We start from the raw sequence: 21,512 nt of genomic DNA on the forward strand, positions 1-21,512 counted from the left end.
ACTACAAATCATCAATTTGATTTTCAGCTAAAACACACAACTTGGACATGCCGCTTCCCTAAACATGGCAGTTGAGCTAAAGGAAGGTCAGGGTGGTTGACCACAACACAATTGACGCAGTTGAGTATCCTGATCTTCTCAACCAGCTTTTGTCCTTTTGTATCTGAGGTCAACGTCTTATCTGCTTGACAGACTCCATATCTGAAAACTTGTTGCTCTCCATCATGTGTTTTTTCTTCCACCTTCCTCTTAGAGACTGGTGTCCCTCAAGGCAGGTGTTTTGGCCTTCTCAAATTTTTTTTTTTACCTCCACCACTGAAAGTTATGTATTCACCCCTGTTTGTCTGTCTCTCTATTTGTGAACAGGATATCTCAAAAAGTTACAGACGGATTCGGACAAAATTTGGTGGACAGGGAGGGCGTGTGACGAGGACTAAGTGATTAGATTTTAGTGAAGATCCGGATGTAGATAGACTGGCTTATCAGCGGGACACACAATGTAAACTGTTCAATGTGGTGGAGATATACACTCTCCCGAGTGCCGTTCTCATGTTGTGCATTCATCGCCTTTCCACATTCTTATAAATCACATTTCACTTTACTCATCACTGCACATTGTCCCATACAGTTTATTGTTGTTGTTGAAGCACATAGGATGACCTGAATTTGTGTGTTAACTTTTTGATGATTTGAGATCTGTCTGCAACATGGAACATGTCCTTCAGCTAAGACAAGTCACGTGTCTTCACTGTATCTTCCAGGTAGGATCACACATCAAATCTCTCCAGATTCTTTGATGGTCAACTACTTTGAGAGATCTAGTCACTGGAGTTTCCTGGCCTCACCATCTCCGATGAAATATTTCAGGTAAACCAAATTTCAAACTTGGCTGTAACAAGCAGCTCCCATAGAATCGGGTCCAATCATTAATGCTTCGCAACTCTTCAAAACATACCAAGTCATTCATGAGGATACGTCTTTGAAGTCTAGCTTCCCATTTTAGGCTGGAGTCCTGCATTACATCCGGTGGTACTTTATGCTATGGAGGCCAAAGCTCTGTGGATTGGTGATCAATATAAAGAATATCTCAAGACCCGGGGCGTGCTCATTTCCTACTGCGGCCACATTCTACGCCTCTCTTTTATTTGCAACTCTCTTCCAGTTTCCACCATCAGCTTTTTCAATCATACATCTACTCCAGTAAATCGAGGTTGTCAGATCAACTCTGATCCTTCACCACCACCCCTTTCCTTCTGCCAAAGATGGAACCTGTTCAAGCTTGTATCTTGTCCTGCTCCTCTAATCACTCATCGATGGTTATCTTATCATCATATGATGTCAAATGCTGCACCGTATTTACTTCTAAGCTTTTCAACTGTTCCTACATCCATCTTTCCATCAACTTGGCCTTCCTCCTGAATTAGCATGTATGTTCCTTCGCCCTCTGGGTTCGGCTTTTCCACCTTAGATATCTTTATTTTAAAATAAAATAATCACATACTTTTTTTCTGTAACATTGTCACTGTCCACCCAGCTTTATCTCTCTACTCGACGACCCGTGAACCAGTTGGGTTCCCGTTGTGACAGCGGTTGATACAAAAAATAATTTCAAAAAAAAATAAAAGATAGCTCCAGCGAACTATACCGCTGAGGTTGTTTGCATTGATCAAATTCTCCCGAAGAGTACTTGACTGAATCGGGAATTGATTTTTTAAATATTTTTTCCTTTGCCAGATTTGAACGAAACTTGATACTGCACACCGCAGGAGTATGGTGAGTAAGGTGGCTCTAAAATTTTTGCGCTATTATGTACCGTTTTGGCTGTATTTCGGGAACATACATACATACAAGATGAGAGTTTTAGTAATATATAGATAGATGATAAAAAAAAACAGCCTATTTACAGCCATTTTTCCCTGCTGAGCAGGGGTTAGCTTTTTGTGGGCTCCATGCAATCATGGTTCCCTTCTTGAGACAATGTTTTATGGCCGGATGCCCTTCCTGACACCAACCCTGGTCACCTCTTTCGACACACAGGGATATGGTACACCTATTCTAACTGGGGCATACACCGGGAGCAGTACACTGGTACTCATTTCATCGACCTCGGAGGATGACAGGTTGAGTGAACCCCCTGGTGTGAATTCAGTGGGAAACGGGACTCAAACTCAGGACCCTAGGATCCCAAGCCAGCCACCCTAACCACTGAGCCAATACCATGCTCCGATGACAACTACGACTACTACTACTACTACTACCCACCACCACCACCAGAAGCCCATGGTAAAAACTACTATGATAGAATAAAAGGAGGACTTTTATTCTTGCACTAGTTGAAAGAGCTCCAAATGGAATGTTCAATGAGGAATGTCTTGAGGTGTTGTGTGCACCTGCCCCTTAAAGGAAAGAAGAGAGTAAAATGAGTTTAACAACTTATTGATTTATTCAAAACATTTGATCGGAAAACTTGTCGTGGATGATATGAAGATAGTTTTAGGCTTGTGAACAAAGTACAGGCTGTCCACAAAGTCTTGTTCCGGTTTAAAAATCATATGAAAACCAAACCAAAAGATACAATGATGAAGTTTTTTTGCATTTTCTCAAATAATAATTCAAGTTTTTTGTGTTCTTCAGGACACCTCAACGTGTGGACCTCCAGTGGCACCTAACATGTCTTAACAGCAACGAAAGACAAATTTGGAGGATCGAGGCAGACCAGCTTTTTGGCAACCACCATGTTACTTCCACACTACCTGGGGTTCATTTTTTGTCCGATTGAAAAAAATTATAATTTCCTGCAGGTTTTGATTAATTAAGAAACAACTTTTACTTTATTATTTCTTTCTCTCTCGGAAGAGTGTTTCTGTATTTCATGGTCAGACGGTCAGACAGACAGATAGCATTAGCTTAATATATATATATATATATATATATATATATATATATATATATATATATATATATATATATATATATATATATATATATATATATATATATATATATATATATTCGAGTGGGGCACCCATGTGAAACCAATGGGCATAAACATACGACATTTGGACATCTTGAGTTGGATGCTGCACATAGTTTTACAAAATTGGTCCTGACAATTCATCAGATCCAGAAATTATGTACGTAATGTACATGAGTTATTTCCTTCACATAATATGTGAATACATGTCCATGTATGTGTGAAATACAGTTTGTATTATGTAATTCCACATAATGTAAAATGTGACTTCAACATCTCAATTCTCCCCCCTCCTCCCACTCTGTCTTCCTCTTTTCCAAACCCCCCCCCCCCTCATCACACACTGCACAAGGGAGAGGGGTGTGGATATGAGGGGTGCGAGAGAGTGTGGAGTGAATTACTTCTGCCTTGACTTGATTGACTTGACTTGAGAGGGGGGAGATCCTGCCTTGACTGATTTTCTTCTGTCATTACTTTTTAAACTTGAAAGCATCGAATATACTTCACTTCACAAATTAAAAATTGCTTTTTAATACCAAATGTTATGAATAAATAGTGGATTCCATCGTTAGTCCACATACTTAATTTATTATGTACAAAGTTTTTTTAAGTATAGTTTAATTATATAGTTTTAAAAAGAGTTACTACTCGCTTTAATGAGGGCAGATGACCCTCAAACTTTTTTATACTGATCAGATGTAGCATTCTTCATATGCAATTATGAAATCATCAAAACATAACTTATTCCCCATGAGGAATACTTGCCGTGTGCCAAGTTTCAATTTTTTCCTTGGTGAAATTTCAGAGATAGAGGTCCAAAGCTTTTCCGTTTTTCCAACATGGCTGCCACACCGCAGGACCTATGACATCATAATTATGATTACAACATTCTACATGAGTAGTCGAACCTACGGTGAAAATTTCGTCTCAACCTGACAAGCGGTTGGGGAGAAAAACACGAAAGTTCAATGCGGACAAACAAACAAACAAATGGAACCAATTGCAATACCTTCTCCTTTGGCGAGGGTAATGAAAATATATAGAAATTAAAATAAATAAATGAAAAAAAGAAAGAAAAATTTAAGGTGAGCGACTCGACAATTGGGAAGCATGGTAATTTTGCATGCTGATGGACATTGAAGCTGATACACCAGGAAAAATGATATATTAGATGGATGGGTGATTAAATCTATATTTAAATATGCTCCTTTTAATACAACTAAATCACAGTTCTTACAATATTAATAATGACCAATCGAATGCATTTACATATATATATATATATATATATATATATATATATATATATATATATATATATTTAACACCAAATGTTATGAATATTTTAATACCAGATTCCAATTTTTTTTTAAATGCCGTGAAGAAGTATTGGTAAGTATTGGTATTAAATGCCCCCCCCTCTAGACACTCTTTGGGCCCAATTTTTTTAAATGCTGTGAACAAACTTAGTACCCAAAATCCAAGTCAGAGCCGCCCAAAGTAATAGGTCACAGGAATCCGAAGTTAACGCAACACCTCCATCTCTCTGATATTCTGTAATTGCAGTGTGTACCGCTGATAGAATAATTGCTGACTCTAAACTGCTGAATTTGTGCTTCTCAGGCGAAGCATTGAATCAAAAAGCCTTTGGATGGACATTAAGCTGGGTGTCCCGGCTGCTAGCATTCACTGGTTGATATTAATGAAATATCCCTTGGAGTCTCACAAAGAGTAGGCAATACATCATGGGTTCCCTGAACAAATGACATAATTCCACCTTAACTGTAGACAGCAGATGACCTGCTGTTATTGGATATTCCTTTACACAAAATTGCACTGTTTGCTATGTCAGAGTGTAATTGCTGTGTGGGTAGTAGGTTGTACACTGTAAACACATACATGCACTCGGGTGTCCACGTCATATGTGAACGGCCACATTCGGCTAAGTATGGCAACCATAAAGATCGCCAAATGGTAACTTTATGGTTGGATAGCTGAAAGTTTAAAGGAATCTAAAGTTGAAATGGGTCCAAAGACATCTGTGGAATCTGAAGCTCTCGGCATTGTTGGCATTCCCCAAAATGAGACTGAAACACAGGGCCTATTGCTCTCACATTGCAGGCAGGTAGGTGGTCTCTGTTTTCCACCTTCTATTCTCCGATATTGCTCCCACTGCTCTCTCAGCCCTCTGACCCTCCCCAGCAACTCCAGGATGCACGTTTTTGTCCAGTAAACCCCTCCTAGTTAAACTTCCAAAATCCAGGCTTCCTGCACATGTCAACTCTTTTGTTTCGCTTTTCTCTTGTTTGTGAAAGTGTCTTCCTGAGTCTGTTCAATCTCATTCTCACTTCCAAGACTTCAAGCATGCGGTGCTCCAGCATCTCGGGTTATCCCTGATCTATACACGTGATCTTTTCGACCTCCATTAACCCTACCTCACCTAATCAAACCCATTTACTTGCAGTATACTGTGTCGACTCCTTCCTCTCTCTCCTCTTTTGCTGTTTTTTTCAGTCGCTTGTTTTGTCCAAATGTTGCCGCACTGCCCCATGTGACGTCATTGCCAATTTTTACTCTGTCACCTTGCTCTTCCATGGGTGCCGATGTTGTGCAACAAATAATGTTTAAAAAAAAATACTTTCAATCTATAAAGTTTTGTGGTGATTACGTGTGCATTCCTATGATTGCTTACCGAACATGCCGATTCAACGTGTTGAAAGCAAGGCAAGCAGAAGCGAAGGTTACACCAAGGGCAGCAAGAATAGAAATAGAAACAAAGAGGCTCTGGGAGAGGTACCGGAATTGAGGCAGAACCTTTGTCCGATCTGGAGGAGGGGAGTCACCTGAAAGTTGAGAATGAGTGCCTGTCAATATTTCCTACATCTTAATTACAGCTACAACGCACAACTTTTGAAATGACGTAATCCGCCACAGAATGCTCAGTGTGCATGCGCAGAAATCCCAGGAAACGGTGGTGTTCAGACTTTGGGGCATCATGAAGGATAACTTGTGCGAGATAAGGATTGTTACCTAAAATGACTTCCAAAGCTTCTAAAAGAAGGCAAAAATACTTGGAAAACTACTTGAGAGAAAGCGTTGTGCCTCTGCACAAGGAAAGAGTTGGAGAACGTTCTCAGCTTGCTGAACGGGCAACTGTCCGCACTGCAAATTCCCGACTATGTGGGCCGGTGCAAGGCCCGAGTGGATGGGCTCGTGCTATGCAAACCCCCGACGGATCGCTACCAGTGAATGGACTTTGAACCTTGCAGGAGTGCGGTCTGTGAACATGGCATGCTCGGTGATTTCTTTAATGGGCGTCTGCAATTGAAAAGACAATACTGCGCGTCATTCCCAAGTAGCCGTAACCGACTCTTCGACAAAGGACATCTTGACGACGTGAAAACACACAAAGTTTGTGCCATCTTTATTTAGGTGGGAGCTGGATGTACCAGGTAGACGTCCATGAGGAAGAGACCGTGTCTGGTTTGGGTGTTAAACACTGATAGGATGGAAAGGACATACAGTATCTGGGGCTTGTGCATGTAAAGGGTAAGTCTAATGATTATATTTACCATTAATTATGTTGGGGTGGAGGAGGGGGGGAGGGTGTGGGACATATGGGAGCTGTGATGGCTGTTATAAATATATTGTTTTTTTTGGTTCCAGGGTCACACGAGAAATTATACTAGTTTTTATTTACTTATTTATTTTACATACCAGGACTGTATTTCGTGGCCACAAAATCCCTGTGCACTCAGTTAGAATTTATCTGAATGCTTCCCTCCATTGTCCACACAAATTTGAATTTTTCTCCATGTTCTTCTGCACATCTTCTCCCATGTTGAGGGTTGGAGGTCATAAAAGCAGCCCCTGACAGCCCCTGACAGCTCCTGACATAAAAGCAGTGTTGCCAGAAACAACGATTTATCTATATTTTTTCTGAAATTGAAATGAAAGTAATTGAAAAGGCACTTTCTTCCACATTAAGTGTACTTGTGTGTCATTATATGTATAGTTTGTACATTTTCTGTCACTGTAAGTCTGATTTTGAATTTTAAAAAATGCTAATAAAAAAAACCAAAATTTTGATTTTTTTTTTTCCTTAAAATTGAGATAGCATAAAAACTTGACCTGATTGAACGAAATTAGATACATTTCTGAAATCAGCATGCAAAAAACAAATAAGGACCGTTGAGAAAACCTAGACCTCTGAAAAAAATATTTCAAATGCAGCCCAGTGTTCTGGTTAACCATTTTGAAATTTCCACTCTTTCGTTTAAATGCTGAAAGTTATGTTTCAAAGACGAGTTGAATTAGAGATCTCACACCAGTAACAGTAGGTTAAAAGTGCCCATCGAGTAGAACCGAGTCAGTGTAAAAACACACACACACACACACACACACACACACACACACACACACACACACACACACACACACACACACACACACACACACACACAGTGAATGTGTGAAAGACCTCATTAGTATTGATACATCATTTCCAAAGTCACATGTTATAGCTGTTCAGTGTCCACATAAACCCCTCTTTTACCCCCTTTTTAATGAATTTAAAGAACATGTCTGTGGCAACGCAACGTATCCACTATGGTTTGCACTTTTTAACACGTGCTTGCTAGTTTCAAACATCTGCCTGCATCTTCCTCATTGTTTCTTGGATTTACCATCCTCCAAACCATTTGCCAAACTACTCACCATCCCAGAGGTCTGTGCCCAGCCAAGACAGGTTGTTGTGTGTGCTGTCAAAGTAGCCAATTTTGACATACTTTCGATCTGGTTTGAAACACACAGAAGCACATTAATCGATGTGATTATGGATCTCAATTCGGGTTTTCAGAGAAAATGATTTTGATCGTCACAAATGCGGATGAGATGGATACACAAGTTATTGCCAAAAAATATTATTAGGTCGAAAGCGAACGCGACTACAAACGATTCCTTCGATCACATATCTTATAACCACTTTTTTTATGTGAAAAGCGACATGTTTAGTGATGTCATACTATCATACTTTGAAGCTGTTCGATCAACGTCCAGGCCATTCGTGCACCACTTGCGTCAAACACGACATGTCCCTAGAAATAGAAGCAAACAGAACATCATGTTAAAGACACTGACTGTGCTAAACATTTTGATACTCTGTAAATGTGTTTACAAAATTAAATTAAATAAATAAAAAACTTATAGACAAGGACTTCAGTCGGTTTACAAAGATTAAGAAAAAAAAAAAAACAATTAATAATAAAAAACCTCAAAAATAATAATAGTTTCTCAAACGACAACCGATGCCCCTCACAAAATGTCTGAATCGATTTTGTTGTTGCTCCATGTTGCACCTCTCTATGAACTCTCAAATGGGCACGTGTGATCTACGCAGACCCAAGGACATCTTATTCTCTTTTTTCTTGATAGTTTTCCATGTTTTCGGTGAAATATATAAATAATGGTGTTAAAGATTTTAGGGTACAATAATCACTCGTGCCTATAACATGCCCACTGAAGATTGAAGGTTTTTGTGAATTATGAGAGGTCACGTGATGTTCACTTTCAATTGTGGTGGGGGTTTGTCTTCAGTGTCAACTTTATTAACTTCAGAACGTGGGAAAGCAGAAGAATCTCAATGTGTTCATAAGTGGCGTGATATTGGATGTCCGTGCGAGTCTTCGGTGGACGTCAAGGAAGTGGTTGACGTCACGAGGGTGTCTATCAGGACGGTCTATCAGGCCCACTGTGTTGGGGGGAAAAAAATATATATAAAAAGCTGAGAAAGAACATCGAGCAGAAGCAGCATTTTGGGAACAGAATGAGCATCACTGTGATCCATCCATTGGGACCATGCTCTGTGCAGAGCGTTGGCGCCGCTTAAGCAGTCTCCTTGGCTATTGGGCACAATCCTGGATGGATCAACCACTCCGACACAGGATACCGGCAAGCTGGCACTCATTTTACCGACCTCGGAAGGATGACAGCCGGAGTCAACCTCACCCGGTATTAATTCAACAGCCAAGCAGGATTTGAACTCAGGATCTTTAGATCCCAAGCCCACCACCCAAACCATTAAGCCAACACCAGGCATACCACTGCGATGGATCAGCAACATATTGGATAAATTCATTGTCAGAAGTCACCGACGTTCAAGTCAGCCAAATTACGTATATGCTCACCAATAAACAAGATCACAACAAAATATGTAACGTCGTTCATTAAATATCGGGTCCAGCCCACGATAATATGCTTGAAGTGATATTTTGTGGTTCGGTAACTATTTATGAACTGCTGGCCAAATGCTAATTCAAGTCTCATTTCTAAATATTTGTCATGCTTCCTCATCCCTACTGATCCCCACCCCACATCCCAATTACAAGATATTACATAAAGTATTTTTTTATGTTTTAACTACAATATCATCCTCAAACATATCTGTTCCGACTGAAGCACAGGTTCTTGATGCCAGAGGAAAACCTTTCTTCTGAAGTGTTCGAAGCACAGCACATTGGACTTGGCTGATTGGACGTCTGGGAAAGAGATTTTGCCTGACCCACCTGATTTATTTTTCTACATCATCGAAGACTCATGGAGAAACAGGTATGTACACAACATGAATTACAAGGACATTACCAGATGTTCGACAAATCGACACAGTCAATGACATTCTCACCTGCAATCCTAATATCAGAAGCTAACTGGAAGGAATAGATTGCCTCTGTACTGGCATCAAGAGTGTACTGATGTACGTGTGAACAACGTCAAATATTGGTATAATAATGAAATTGTCAACATTGCTACATCTAAATTGTGTGCAAAAAGGGTGGAGGACACAACATGACCTTTGGGATGACTCTCGTACACTGCAGCCTGGCATAACCAGACACCTTGAGTTTAGCGATTTTATAACATACCTATGTTATAATTAGTAGTGAATGTTATGCTCGTCCCACAGTTGACTGATCAACTTAATTAACTGGACCGAGACAATTAGTTAGCAGCGGTTGCATGCGCTAAGATTGCTTATGTCAGCAGCAGGTCTCACCGAGACGCCGTCAAAATGAGAAGAGTTGAGGGCACGGTAGATTTCATCAGTGATGATCTTGCTTGAGTAATTGAAGGCCTCAAGCCGCAAATTATGCTTTGCCAGGCGGGATACTGTTTGGTTGAGCGCGAGAGCTAATGCCCAGATGGCGTCATAAGCCAACGGGGCTTCTTGGAAGCCCCCGGTTTCTTCTTGTCTTTGCTCGTCCAGCTTTGCCACAAGGCGGTCCATGAATTCCTGTGACGTCTGAAAGACACAAGGGGAAGAGAAAGATCTTCGCAGACCACAATGATAAACTTTCATCTCAAAGTGCAGAGTGCATTGGTCGAAGTTTGTAAAAACTTAATGGCATCAACCATTCATGAAAAGCTCTCAAAAGGTAGGTTATCATTGGCAAAACAATGTGGTCGATACAGGATGAATGGAAATGGATCCGGAAGACAAGCCAGCAAGCATTGTCACATCAACATTAATCGTAGATCAAAATCTTCACGATTAAAAAAAACAAAAAACAAACAAATAGAGGATAAAGAGATAGGATGCAAATAAAGGCAGAGAGAGAAAAAATAAAGAAAAAGGATATCTGCTGAGGCCTGAGTAAGTTCATGGATCACGAAATGAAACATGGCCGAAGGAGGACTGCAATTTCTTGTTTGTTCCAAAATCATTATAGTGTCTAATATTATTTACTACTGGAGAGTAGTCCAGCTGTCTCACCACTCACAGTTTGAAGTTTGAAGTTTCACATTGATGTATAGATATCAAATCAAACCCCATAACTTGACGAGGCAGCAGAGCACAAATCGAGTCCCATCACAGCGCTTGTTGCACAACCTGCCAACAAGTGTCACCTGCCACGCAAGTACATTGTCTCTGCCCGGCTGATCACCAGTCAGGAGGTTTGCAGCCAGGAATATCAAATTCAACCAAACAAACACACTGACCATATGACACGACGCCGACGTCATGTGCCAACTAGAATATTACACCAACACATCACCTCCAAACTAGGAGCCATCCGAATGGTACTCAAGCCTTTGCGGACTGAGGTTAAAGCCTATGGTCACGGATAGACGAAAGCAGAGATGTCGATCTCGATTTCCCCCTTGTTGTGGGCTCGTCAAGACAACAGACTGCTGATCGTTTATTCATGACCAAGTTAGGCTCATTAATAACCCAAATGGAACCCCCTATCTTGAGGCAGCAGGTCACAAATTTTTGTTTATTAATGGTTTTTTTTTTTTTTAATGAGCATGAGCTCCTCATCCTTTGTTATTGTTATAATGCTTTTCCCGACAAAGGAATGGTGGATCATTCTGCTCAATAAATAAATGAAAAAGTGGATTTTCTTGTGTGCTATTGCTTTAATCAGGTTCTCTGTAACTATTATTATGACATACAGTGCCGATGCAAAGCCTACACCCCCCTTTCAAAAATTTCACCTTTTGTTACCTTATAACCTGGAATTAAATTACATTAAATCAGACTTTTTCCACATCGTAACCCACAACTTCCAGGTGAAAAACAAATCCTACAAATTTCAGAAAGTTTATTAAAAATACAAAACTAGAATATCTTGGTCGGATAAGTGTCCAGAACCGTTATAATCGTAATTGTAAATGAGCTCAGGTGGAACCAATCCAATAATATTACCAGTTTATCTGCTCTGCCACCTCCTTCTATAATACACTGGGATACACATTATCTGGCCCTGGAGCTCTATCATCCTTAAATTTTCTCAAGTTGCTTCTTCATCTCATCTACTCCTACTTGTCCATATAAATGTACTTGCAAAAGTATCCGTCCCCAGTGACAAGAAAAGTTTAAGTTAACCTATCAATATCAATAATATTCCATGAAATTTAAAAGGTTAATTGTGTTGCACTCTTGGTTTCATGCAGAGCCGAAGCTCTGAGCTACTTATGCCGCCCACCACAAAATGCTGGGGGAACATCAGTCGGCGGATGTTGAATTTGTCTCAAAAGAGGGCAAAATATCCTGCTTGGGAAATGAAATTTGACAACAACACTATCCATGCCCGTTTGAAGTTTATCATTAAACCTTGTTTTTAGGTCACAATGCTGAATGGAGGTTTTTTTTCTTAAATTAAATGATTGTCTTACATTGCCACCGTTGTTCAAAGACTCTCAGTATAGATTACTGTTATTAAAAACACTGACATGGTTTGTTCAACTCTGATAATCCCTCAACGTACAGTTAAACAAACCGATTCCATGTTGTATTTATACGTTTAAAACATGTCTCATTTGGTATCATGTTCTTCTTCTGGTTGAATGTTGAGCTTTGCCTGCATGTGGAGCTTTTCAAACGCAGGGCGGGAAGTGGCCGCCGCAATCGGGAGACAGACGAACGCACGGACAGACGTCAAGGTGGACGGTTCGCATTGTATAATAGATTGGAAAACAAGAAAACTTTTGAAAAATAATGACCCTCCTAACTATGCCAACAGTTTCACTACATATAGGTAGGCAAGGATATGGACAAATAAAAATCATGAAAGCCCTCAAATTTACAATTAAAAAAAACAAACAAACAAACAGAGGAAAGGTGATAAGCAGTAGAATTGGTAGTTCATACGTAGTTCGACACGCCACGAGTGTTCGACAAGTCCTTCATTAGGATCTCGGTCGTGATCTGTCTATCCACAGCCTCAGCCATCTGCTCAGCTGTGCAGTTGATGGAGGCATCAGGCTTAAGGAACCAGTTGTCCGCATACCAGCCGATGATGAACCACACGTACTTCTTGCCGTAAAGATGTTCATTGTACACCTACCTCGCAATACACCAACAACAAAAAAAAATTCAACACAACACCACAATACATAACTGACGAGCTATTGTTATTGATTTTTTAAAAAAACAATGATGTATGTTGTTAAAAAATTTGTCTTGTTTCTCAAATTTAAAAAAAAAAATCATTAATCATCAAAGTCATTGCTGATGGAGTGAAAATTGCTGACGAGTCGGGGAGCTGAACGAGAGGTCGTCTTAATAACACGTAATAAGTTTGTTGCGTTGAATGAGTGTCCTGTTGTTCTTGAATTCAAATTATTATTTCCATTAAACCTCAAATGCACTTTTACTCTCACCTGGCAACCCTAAAAAAAAAACAAAACAACAGGATTATTTACTTGCATTTCAGTACAGTTCAAATTGAGTTGATCACTTTGTTCGAGTAATATCGCAAGATCGAAAATGAAATATCCCTATCCCCCAGTTTCAGAAAGAGCACAATAATAAATTAATAATTTCATATTGAACAGCGAGGTTGAAGCACACCATTCTCACCTCGCAGAAAACCTTCCGTGCCTCGGTCTCGTAAAACAAGCCCACGATAATACGTGCGTCTTGTCTCTAGGGATGAGAACACATGACTCACCGATAAATGTTACATTTGATAACTTGTATGAAATTACCATGAGGATGCACACGGATGGAGCTGGGTTGGTGAACACTGAATAATAGCAGGTGGAAAGCGAGGATGGGGGGGGGGGGTGAGTGGAGGAGGTGGGAAGGCCGGTAAAACAGCATTTCAATTTCATTTTTCATGCTTGTGATGAATTTGGAATGCACTTATGGGGTAACTTGGAAATCCTGAGTGCATGAGCGTCTGGGGGAGGCCATGACGGGGAAATAACTGCATCACCGTTACTCGATTCCCTTACCCCACAAAGACTCTGTGCTCTCAACTGTTTGTAAGAATGTTTTAATCCGACTGGCCGACGCTACTATAAGGCCAGTGTCCATCGAACCAGGCATTTTGTTTTCGTTTCCAACAAAGGTTCAACAAGGACAAGGGTTGCGATAGAAGGTTCAAACGACATGAATGCAGAAAGAAGTTCATTTCAGGGGTGAATATAATGAACCGTCATATTCATCGATCGTTGGCGTAACGTACTCGTAGCTCGAGAAAGGCTTCTGCTGAAAGAGGTCCCACTGGTTCGAAGGACTTCGGGAAGGCAGATGTTCAGAGAACGAGATTAAATCTTCATTGTAAAAATATATTACGGTCGAATTGGTGTTTATGGGCAAGCTGCTGTCAAGGAAGGGATAACGGTTTAGAAATCATGGAAAGAAAAAAGGAAATCAACAAAAATAAGGAAGCATGGTCGAACAATAGGATTCCGAATGTTATTACCTCCGCCGCCAAAGGTGAAGGAGGTTGTTTTCACCTCTTTCTGTCCGTTTCTTGCAAAATCGACCATTTTTAGCCGTGTCTCGAGAGCTTCTTCTTCTTCTTCTTCTTCTTCTTCTTCTTCTTCTTCTTCTTCTTCTTCTTCTTCTTCTTCTTCTTCTTCTTCTTCTTACAAAACCTTTAGGACGCGGCTCTTTTATATACAGGATCCGGATCTCCTTAAATACTAAACACTTGGACACATCCTCGCATTGAGGGTGCCTTTTGAGAGCGTCTATCATGAACTTTTAAATATATTCGGACATTTGCTTTAAAGTTTCGAAGAATTCACGTTACTATTTAAAGATTATTCCATTTCATGTGTTGTAATTTCGTAAATACACGATTTTCTCGTCATGAACGAGGAGCCTCCATTACGGGTCTCGCTATTGGCTCCATCAAGGCACGTGATTAAATATCGGAAGTTGTTGTTGTTATTGTGACCAAAATGCTGATGTTTCGACTTTCTGTAATGAATTTTTAGCCGCGTCTCGTTGCGAACGCTGGCTCTAAGAGAGCTCCGTGTTGTTGTTGTTGTTCTTCTTCTTCTTCTTCTTCTTCTTCTTCTTCTTCTTCTTCTTCTTCTTCTTCTTCTTCTTCTTCTTCTTCTTCTTCTTCTTCTTCTTCTTCTTCTTCTTCTTCTTCTTCTTCTTCTTACAAAACCTTTAGGACGCGGCTCTTTTATATACAGGATCCGGATCTCCTTAAATACTAAACACTTGGACACATCCTCGCATTGAGGGTGCCTTTTGAGAGCGTCTATCATGAACTTTTAAATATATTCGGACATTTGCTTTAAAGTTTCGAAGAATTCACGTTACTATTTAAAGATTATTCCATTTCATGTGTTGTAATTTCGTAAATACACGATTTTCTCGTCATGAACGAGGAGCCTCCATTACGGGTCTCGCTATTGGCTCCATCAAGGCACGTGATTAAATATCGGAAGTTGTTGTTGTTATTGTTATTGTGACCAAAATGCTGATGTTTCGACTTTCTGTAATGAATTTTTAGCCGCGTCTCGTTGCGAACGCTGGCTCTAAGAGAGCTCCGTGTTGTTGTTGTTGTTGTTGTTGTTGTTGTTGTTGTTCTTCTTCTTCTTCTTCTTCTTCTTCTTCTTCTTCTTCCTCTTCTGGTGAAGACAAAACCTTGAGGACGCGGCTCTTGGACACATTTGTCCTTGTTCAAATATATTGGTTCGTCATTTTTGTTATCCTGTCTGTCTGTTTGTCGCCGAAAGGTCCCACTTCAAAACCGATCGTCATAAAACTTTACCGAGTCAGCGAGGTCGTCTCAACTGAGAAGTCTATCGATTTTGAGGTCAAAGGTCAAAGCTCATCTTGAGGTCAAATTTCTGAAAATGTCATTTTTCACCCGATTGACTTGAAATTTGAACAAGATTTGCATATTGCGTCACTGAATTGGGAAACCAACTACTTTTGAAGTCAAAAAGTCAAAGGTCAACTCAAGGTCAAACTTCTAAAATCATCAAAAGAAAATTTGAAAAATTGCCAATTTTCATCCGATTGACTTGAAAATTAAATAGCAATCGCATAGAACCATTAATGAATTGGGAAACCAGCTTTTTTTGAGATCAAAAGGACAAAGGTCAGCTCAAGGTCAAACTTCTAAAATCATCAATTTTCAAATGAAAAATCGTCAATTTGCATCCCATTAACTTGAAAGTTGAACAGGATTTGCATAGTCCATCACTGAATTTGGAAAGCAACTATTTTTGAGGTCAAAAGGTCAAAGGTCAAAGGTCAACTCAAGGTCAAGCTTTTAAAATCATCAAATTTCATCTGAAAAATCGTCAATTTTCCTCTGATTGACCTGAACTTTGATCAATATTGTGAATCTTAATGTTAATGAAATGGATAATTTAATGTATCCAGGGCAACCTTTGGAGACGGGGGGGGGGGGGGGTGGATTTGCAAGTATCGTGCTCTGAACGTCGTCTTTTTCTTGCCTCTGTTTATTTGTGTACAGGATATCTCGAAAAAATTGGAGACTGATCCGGATGAAATTTTGTGGACAAGTTGGGTGTATGGCAAGGAAGAATTAATTCAATTTTGGTGAAGTCCGAATCCGGATCTGGATGTGATAATTTTTTTTAAGTGAATCTTCGCCATTGAGAGATAGGGCTAAACTAATATAAAGGCACGACATCTCAAAGAGTTATGAATGGATTCTGACGAAATTTGGTGGATAGGTTGGGTGTCTGGCAAGGACGAATTGTTTCAATTTTGGTAAAGACACAAATGCGGATCTGGATTTGATGATTATTTAATTTTTTAAGTGATTCTTCACCATTGAGAGATAAGGCCAAAAACGATATAATACTGTATAGCATCATATTTCAAACATGTATTGGGCCCGATATGTTCACATGGATCAGGCATTACGTGGTGGAGGTATGCGCTCTACCAAATGCCCTTCTAGTTTATGAAATGCATTGATTTTGCAAGGAAATTGCGATTATGCAAATCAACTTATTTTAAGCAAAATTATTGATAAAACTGTAGAATGAATAAAAAAAAAGAAAGCACCGTTACTGTTATTGTGATTAATGATTGCCAAAGACAAATTTGAAAGCATATAATGTGGGACAGAGAGAGAAATAAGGGTTTACAACAGCAATTATGGAATCAAGACAGGTGAGTAAAAGAGATTTTTAGGGAAGTATTTACTTCTACATTTACAGAAGTAACTTATTAAAATTTAATGTACACAACAACATGATCAATATCTCTGTCACCTCTATCCCTCCACTTAGCCCCCACCCGATGCCGCCAATACTTCCAATCCAGGTCCTAAATTCTCCACCTTTACACAGTGACCTCAAAATTTTAAAGAAACCTATTTTGTGAACATTCAAGAGAAAGACAAAGGTAAAAGGAGTTTACCTTTAGATTTTTCACCGCAATAGCTGGATTAGAAAGGAAGCTCTGCCTCACGCTGATCTCGATGCCTGCAGCGCGCACCTGCTGTTCGAGATCGTCCAATGTCTTTTACAAACGCAAACAAACAAACAGGGAAGGATGGAAGGTCACTCGATGAAAATGCATTCAAACATTCACGGATTGCTTCGAAAGGAGAAGCTCGTTAGGAATGGCATTTTGTTCAATGAATTGCATAAATAAATCTTTAGCACGTCCTTACCAGGGCATGATTTTCATAAAAATGCAAACAAACCTGAGTATTCGTTGTTCCGTAAAAACACAAGGGAATATCGGTCGTTAACACGTTTTGAAAACGAGGACCATTTCTTTGGGTTGAATGTAACATGTAATTTCTCAACTCCTTTTTCTCCCTTCACCCCACTGTTAATGTATCAACCACCTTTGCCCCCCTCTCCCCACACACTCCATCATTCAGGTCCTATTGAGCCTCAACAACTGCGTTTCATTTTCTTGATTTCTCATTCACCGCTACAAACCGGTCATCAGCGAGTCGTATTTCAATTCCGTCATCTTTTCTTTTTAACACAAAGGTATTGATTGCAATTTGCAATCAATTTTAAATATACACAGAATGTGGTTTGATTGGTGGTTATAAAAAAAAAAAATCTGGTTTGCCAAAATATAAAACATATACAATACTTGTGCATATCTTAAATATCCAATTATAGTTTCAAAAACAAAATCTTTGCAATTCTGTCCTTCATGCTGCTGTTAGTTCTTTGACATCTTGCAATGTGAAGTAAAGTTACTGGAATGTTTCTCATGATATGGAGTGGATGTGGAGGCATCTTCCTATTCCTTTTCCTCAGTGCATCGCTGTACTCTCAGAATAACTTGACGAGAGTCGTTAATATGTATATGTTTAACATATATCGCTATGGACCACCAGAAACCACGTTCTACAGTTAATCATATTTACACTTAACAATAATTCAGCCTTTCAAATCATTTATTTATTTAAAGGGGCCAACGTACATTTACTATATAATATGACAGAATACGTTCAGGATGAACTTCACTCAGATTCTTGTGCGACATTTAAAATGGGAGGTCTCCAGTTCAACTCAAGTTGCGATTAACTTGAGCCTGAAATGGCGGAGACGTGGGGGTAGAGTTAATTATTATATTTTTGTGCAAATGTCATGCACATCCTGATTCTGTCCCTCACAACAATTACAATTGTATATTGAACAGTGGCAGAGATTCACAAGGCATTATATGAAAATTTAAAGCATGTTAGAAATGATAATTCTGCAACGGCCAAAGTGTAATCTCTAATCCTGGTATGCATGAGGGCACATTCAGTGCTACCAAAGCAGCCTCATGATAAGTATTACACTCGGTGGTTTGCCATTTCTTTCCTCGTGGCCAGTAGTTAGGACAGGAATTTGTAATTATGTATAATGTGTATGTATATATATTTACATACATATACATATATATTGTTACGGTTCTAGGAACCGTATGCACACAAACATACAGTTGTCCCGAAGTAAGTTATTCCATGAAGTATATGTGCAGATAGAACCCCTCCTTGTGTGTAGTGGGAAAGCAAAAGGGGTGCATTGCAATGGTTTTTAGTTAGGTTGATAAAGCTTTATGTCCCCTCCATTATGAACCACAGTACCTTCCTCTCGCTCTCCGAGGCAAAATCTTTGTGCAGTACCTTTTTGGCGAGTCCGGACGCGTGGAGTGGGCGGGCTTCCCGGTATGGCCGAAACCCTGCCCAGAAAGAGCGGACCCATGGAAGCCCCATCCAATCAGGGTGGACAGTGACGTCAGCTTCACCAAGGCCCCTCCCCACTGAGGGAGATCTATAAATTATGAAGCAACCCTGGGAGTGAGGAGCATTGGAGTGAAGAGCGTCGGAGTGAGACAGTTCGACGGCTGGTAGCGAAAGAAAGGTCGTAGAGTGGTTGTGCTCTTTGGGGGTCCTTCGTTTTGAGCAGCGTTTCTCAACCTTTTTACCCTTGTGGAACCCTTGAAATAGTTTTCATGTCTCAGGGAACCCCTGCATAAAAATTATTATGTACCATTATTAATATCTAGCTCTCATATTTTAATCGGATATCTGGTAAAAAGGAAAAAATGACCCCCTCTTTGTCAAATTTATTGGCAGTGAAAAAAAAAACACTGCTCGTTTATGAGACCTCACAAAAAAAAAGAAAACTTTTGAATCAAAAAAAAAAAAAAACCACCTCATGAAACTTGATAAACAAAACTTAAACAAATAAAGCGAGAGAGAGAGAGAGAGAGAGAGAGAGAGAGAGAGAGAGAGAGAGAGAGAGAGAGAGAGAGAGAGAGAGAGAGAGAGAGAGAGAGAGAGAGAGAGAGAGAGAGAGAGAGAGAGAGAGATTGCACTAGGAAGCACAGAGAAGATAGATGGACACCGTGCATGCGTCCCGTACTTGAGTCAGTCACTCAATGATACAAGAATCCGCCACGTACAGGACGTCCACTAACCAGTGAGGGCGGTTTCACACTGTCGCCATATTGACATCGTTAAATACATTCCCTATGGTTATAATTGTAAATGATATAAGAGGTTGAAGCCTCTATTGTAATAACCAAGGAGTTTCTAACAATATGCCGTATGTGTATAGTAAAATTACGAATATTAAATCAAACAAAAACTACTTAAAAATACATTAGCCTATTTATTACTGTTTCTCGCGGAACCCCTAGCGACCTCTTGCGGAACCCTAGGGTTCCGGGGAACCCCGGTTGAGAAACACTGGTTTTGAGTGTGAGAGAGTTGGGAAGACCTCGACCCGACCTTGACCGGGTTTCTCGTTGTGTCCTGTCTGCAGCCCTGATCCCCGCCTCGGACTCTGCTCTACTCGACCCGGGCTCCTTCGCAGACAAGGTCTCCACGCGTGCGGCCGTAGACTGAGGCGCATGACCATTGACAGGTGCCGCACCACGGAGCATCCCTTCTCTCCAACATTCAGGTACCCAAAAGAACTGCAACCTCAGCTCACCTCCCTCTCCTTTGCCATACATCTGGGTTTATTTTCTTCTGAGTGTGTGGCACAATCTTCAAGTGGATATGTATGCAAGTATGTATAGTATATATGTATACATATGTATATATGTATATATGTATGTATTTATGTATGTATGTATATATGTATATATGTGTATATTTATCTATATATGTATATATGTGTATATATATATATATATATATATATATATATATATATATATATATATATATATATATATATATATATATATATATATGTATATATTGTTACGAATTCGCACCCGCCGGCGTGCGATCGGCCGCGTTTCTCAAATCGCAACCGCGTCGCCCACCGGATGGACAATTCAGTCGTGACCTTCCAGAGCAACGCCGGAACCCTGTCACGGGTGGGTCTTCAACCCCACCACGGCCTAGCCAATTTTCTACCCGCACATGATAGGGTCAATCGCCGATTCTCGATATACCTAAGTACCCGCGCGGATAGCTAACCGGGAGACCGTACCTCGGCGCAGGTCGGCTTGGACACGAACCGCTTAAGCAGTCCGTTCCGTTCTGCAGTGATAACCGAGCGGGTATTATCGCCCGACATCATCGGATCCGATTCTTATTTAACGGGTGTTTAAAACCCAGCTATTTATTCCGTGATGCAAGATGGCATTTCCAACAGGGTGAAAGGAGGACGCGACGAACGGGGTACATTCACACAAAGCACATTTATTTTAAATTACACGTATGTACAGCCAACACGTATACAGGCAAACAAAAGCAAGGGACAGCACTACGACCGAATATGATTATTATTAATGCACAGTCACTTAACAGTTTTACTTGTGGACACGGCACCACAACATGCACTCAAAAGAAAAGAAAAGTCCACCTCCACAGACAGTGGGTCAGACTGGGCCCGTGGGCCTTTATGGCATGGGACTTGGCTGACCGAAGGGCCGCACGAGGCCGCGCAGGTTACCTTCCTCGCTGGGGCGACCCACGATGCTCCTTTCCCACGGCAGCTAGCGTAGCCGCGGTCTGGCCCAGGCCTCGTCCGACGGCCCAGTGATTTGGGCCCAACCGGCAACGCCTCAGAGGAACGAACGGGCCTTCGCTCTTTCCGAGTTGATGCTCTCGTCAAGAGCCCGCTCGTCCCTCGCGCTGCCCGGACTGTCACGAAGCCCGACCACCTTGGACCGTTTGGAGCTGGTTGGCGAGTCCTCTCCGGCCTGTACTCAAGCGTGCAGGTCTGCGCGGCAGAGCAGGCTGAGCTGCGCTCCCAGCTCGCGTCTCCTCCTGGTGTCCAACCCTCTTCACCGACTCAAGGCTCCAAGCGCCAGGCTCCTGACTTC

At 40.6% G+C, this 21,512-nt stretch overlaps 1 protein-coding gene across 4 annotated transcripts in view; it reads right to left on the reverse strand.

Annotated features, from left to right (window-relative positions):
- GABBR1 (gamma-aminobutyric acid type B receptor subunit 1) overlaps positions 1-21,512 on the reverse strand; it is a 166,459-nt gene that overhangs the window by 25,383 nt on the left and 119,564 nt on the right. For all 4 annotated transcript variants that reach the window (XM_085847467.1, XM_085847468.1, XM_085847470.1 and 1 more), the window contains 7 exons: positions 17,127-17,228; positions 13,335-13,400; positions 12,624-12,815; positions 10,026-10,271; positions 8,007-8,070; positions 7,691-7,768; positions 5,667-5,817 (listed from right to left, as the gene is read on the reverse strand). In XM_085847467.1, coding sequence (XP_085703593.1) covers positions 5,667-5,817; positions 7,691-7,768; positions 8,007-8,070; positions 10,026-10,271; positions 12,624-12,815; positions 13,335-13,400; positions 17,127-17,228 — 899 coding nt within the window. The remainder of the gene's footprint in view (positions 1-5,666; positions 5,818-7,690; positions 7,769-8,006; positions 8,071-10,025; positions 10,272-12,623; positions 12,816-13,334; positions 13,401-17,126; positions 17,229-21,512) is intronic.

The sequence above is a fragment of the Eptatretus burgeri genome, chromosome 11, assembly GCF_056783735.1.
Source record: "Eptatretus burgeri isolate ZD-2024b chromosome 11, Ebu_testis_v1, whole genome shotgun sequence".
Lineage (NCBI taxonomy): Eukaryota > Metazoa > Chordata > Myxini > Myxiniformes > Myxinidae > Eptatretus > Eptatretus burgeri.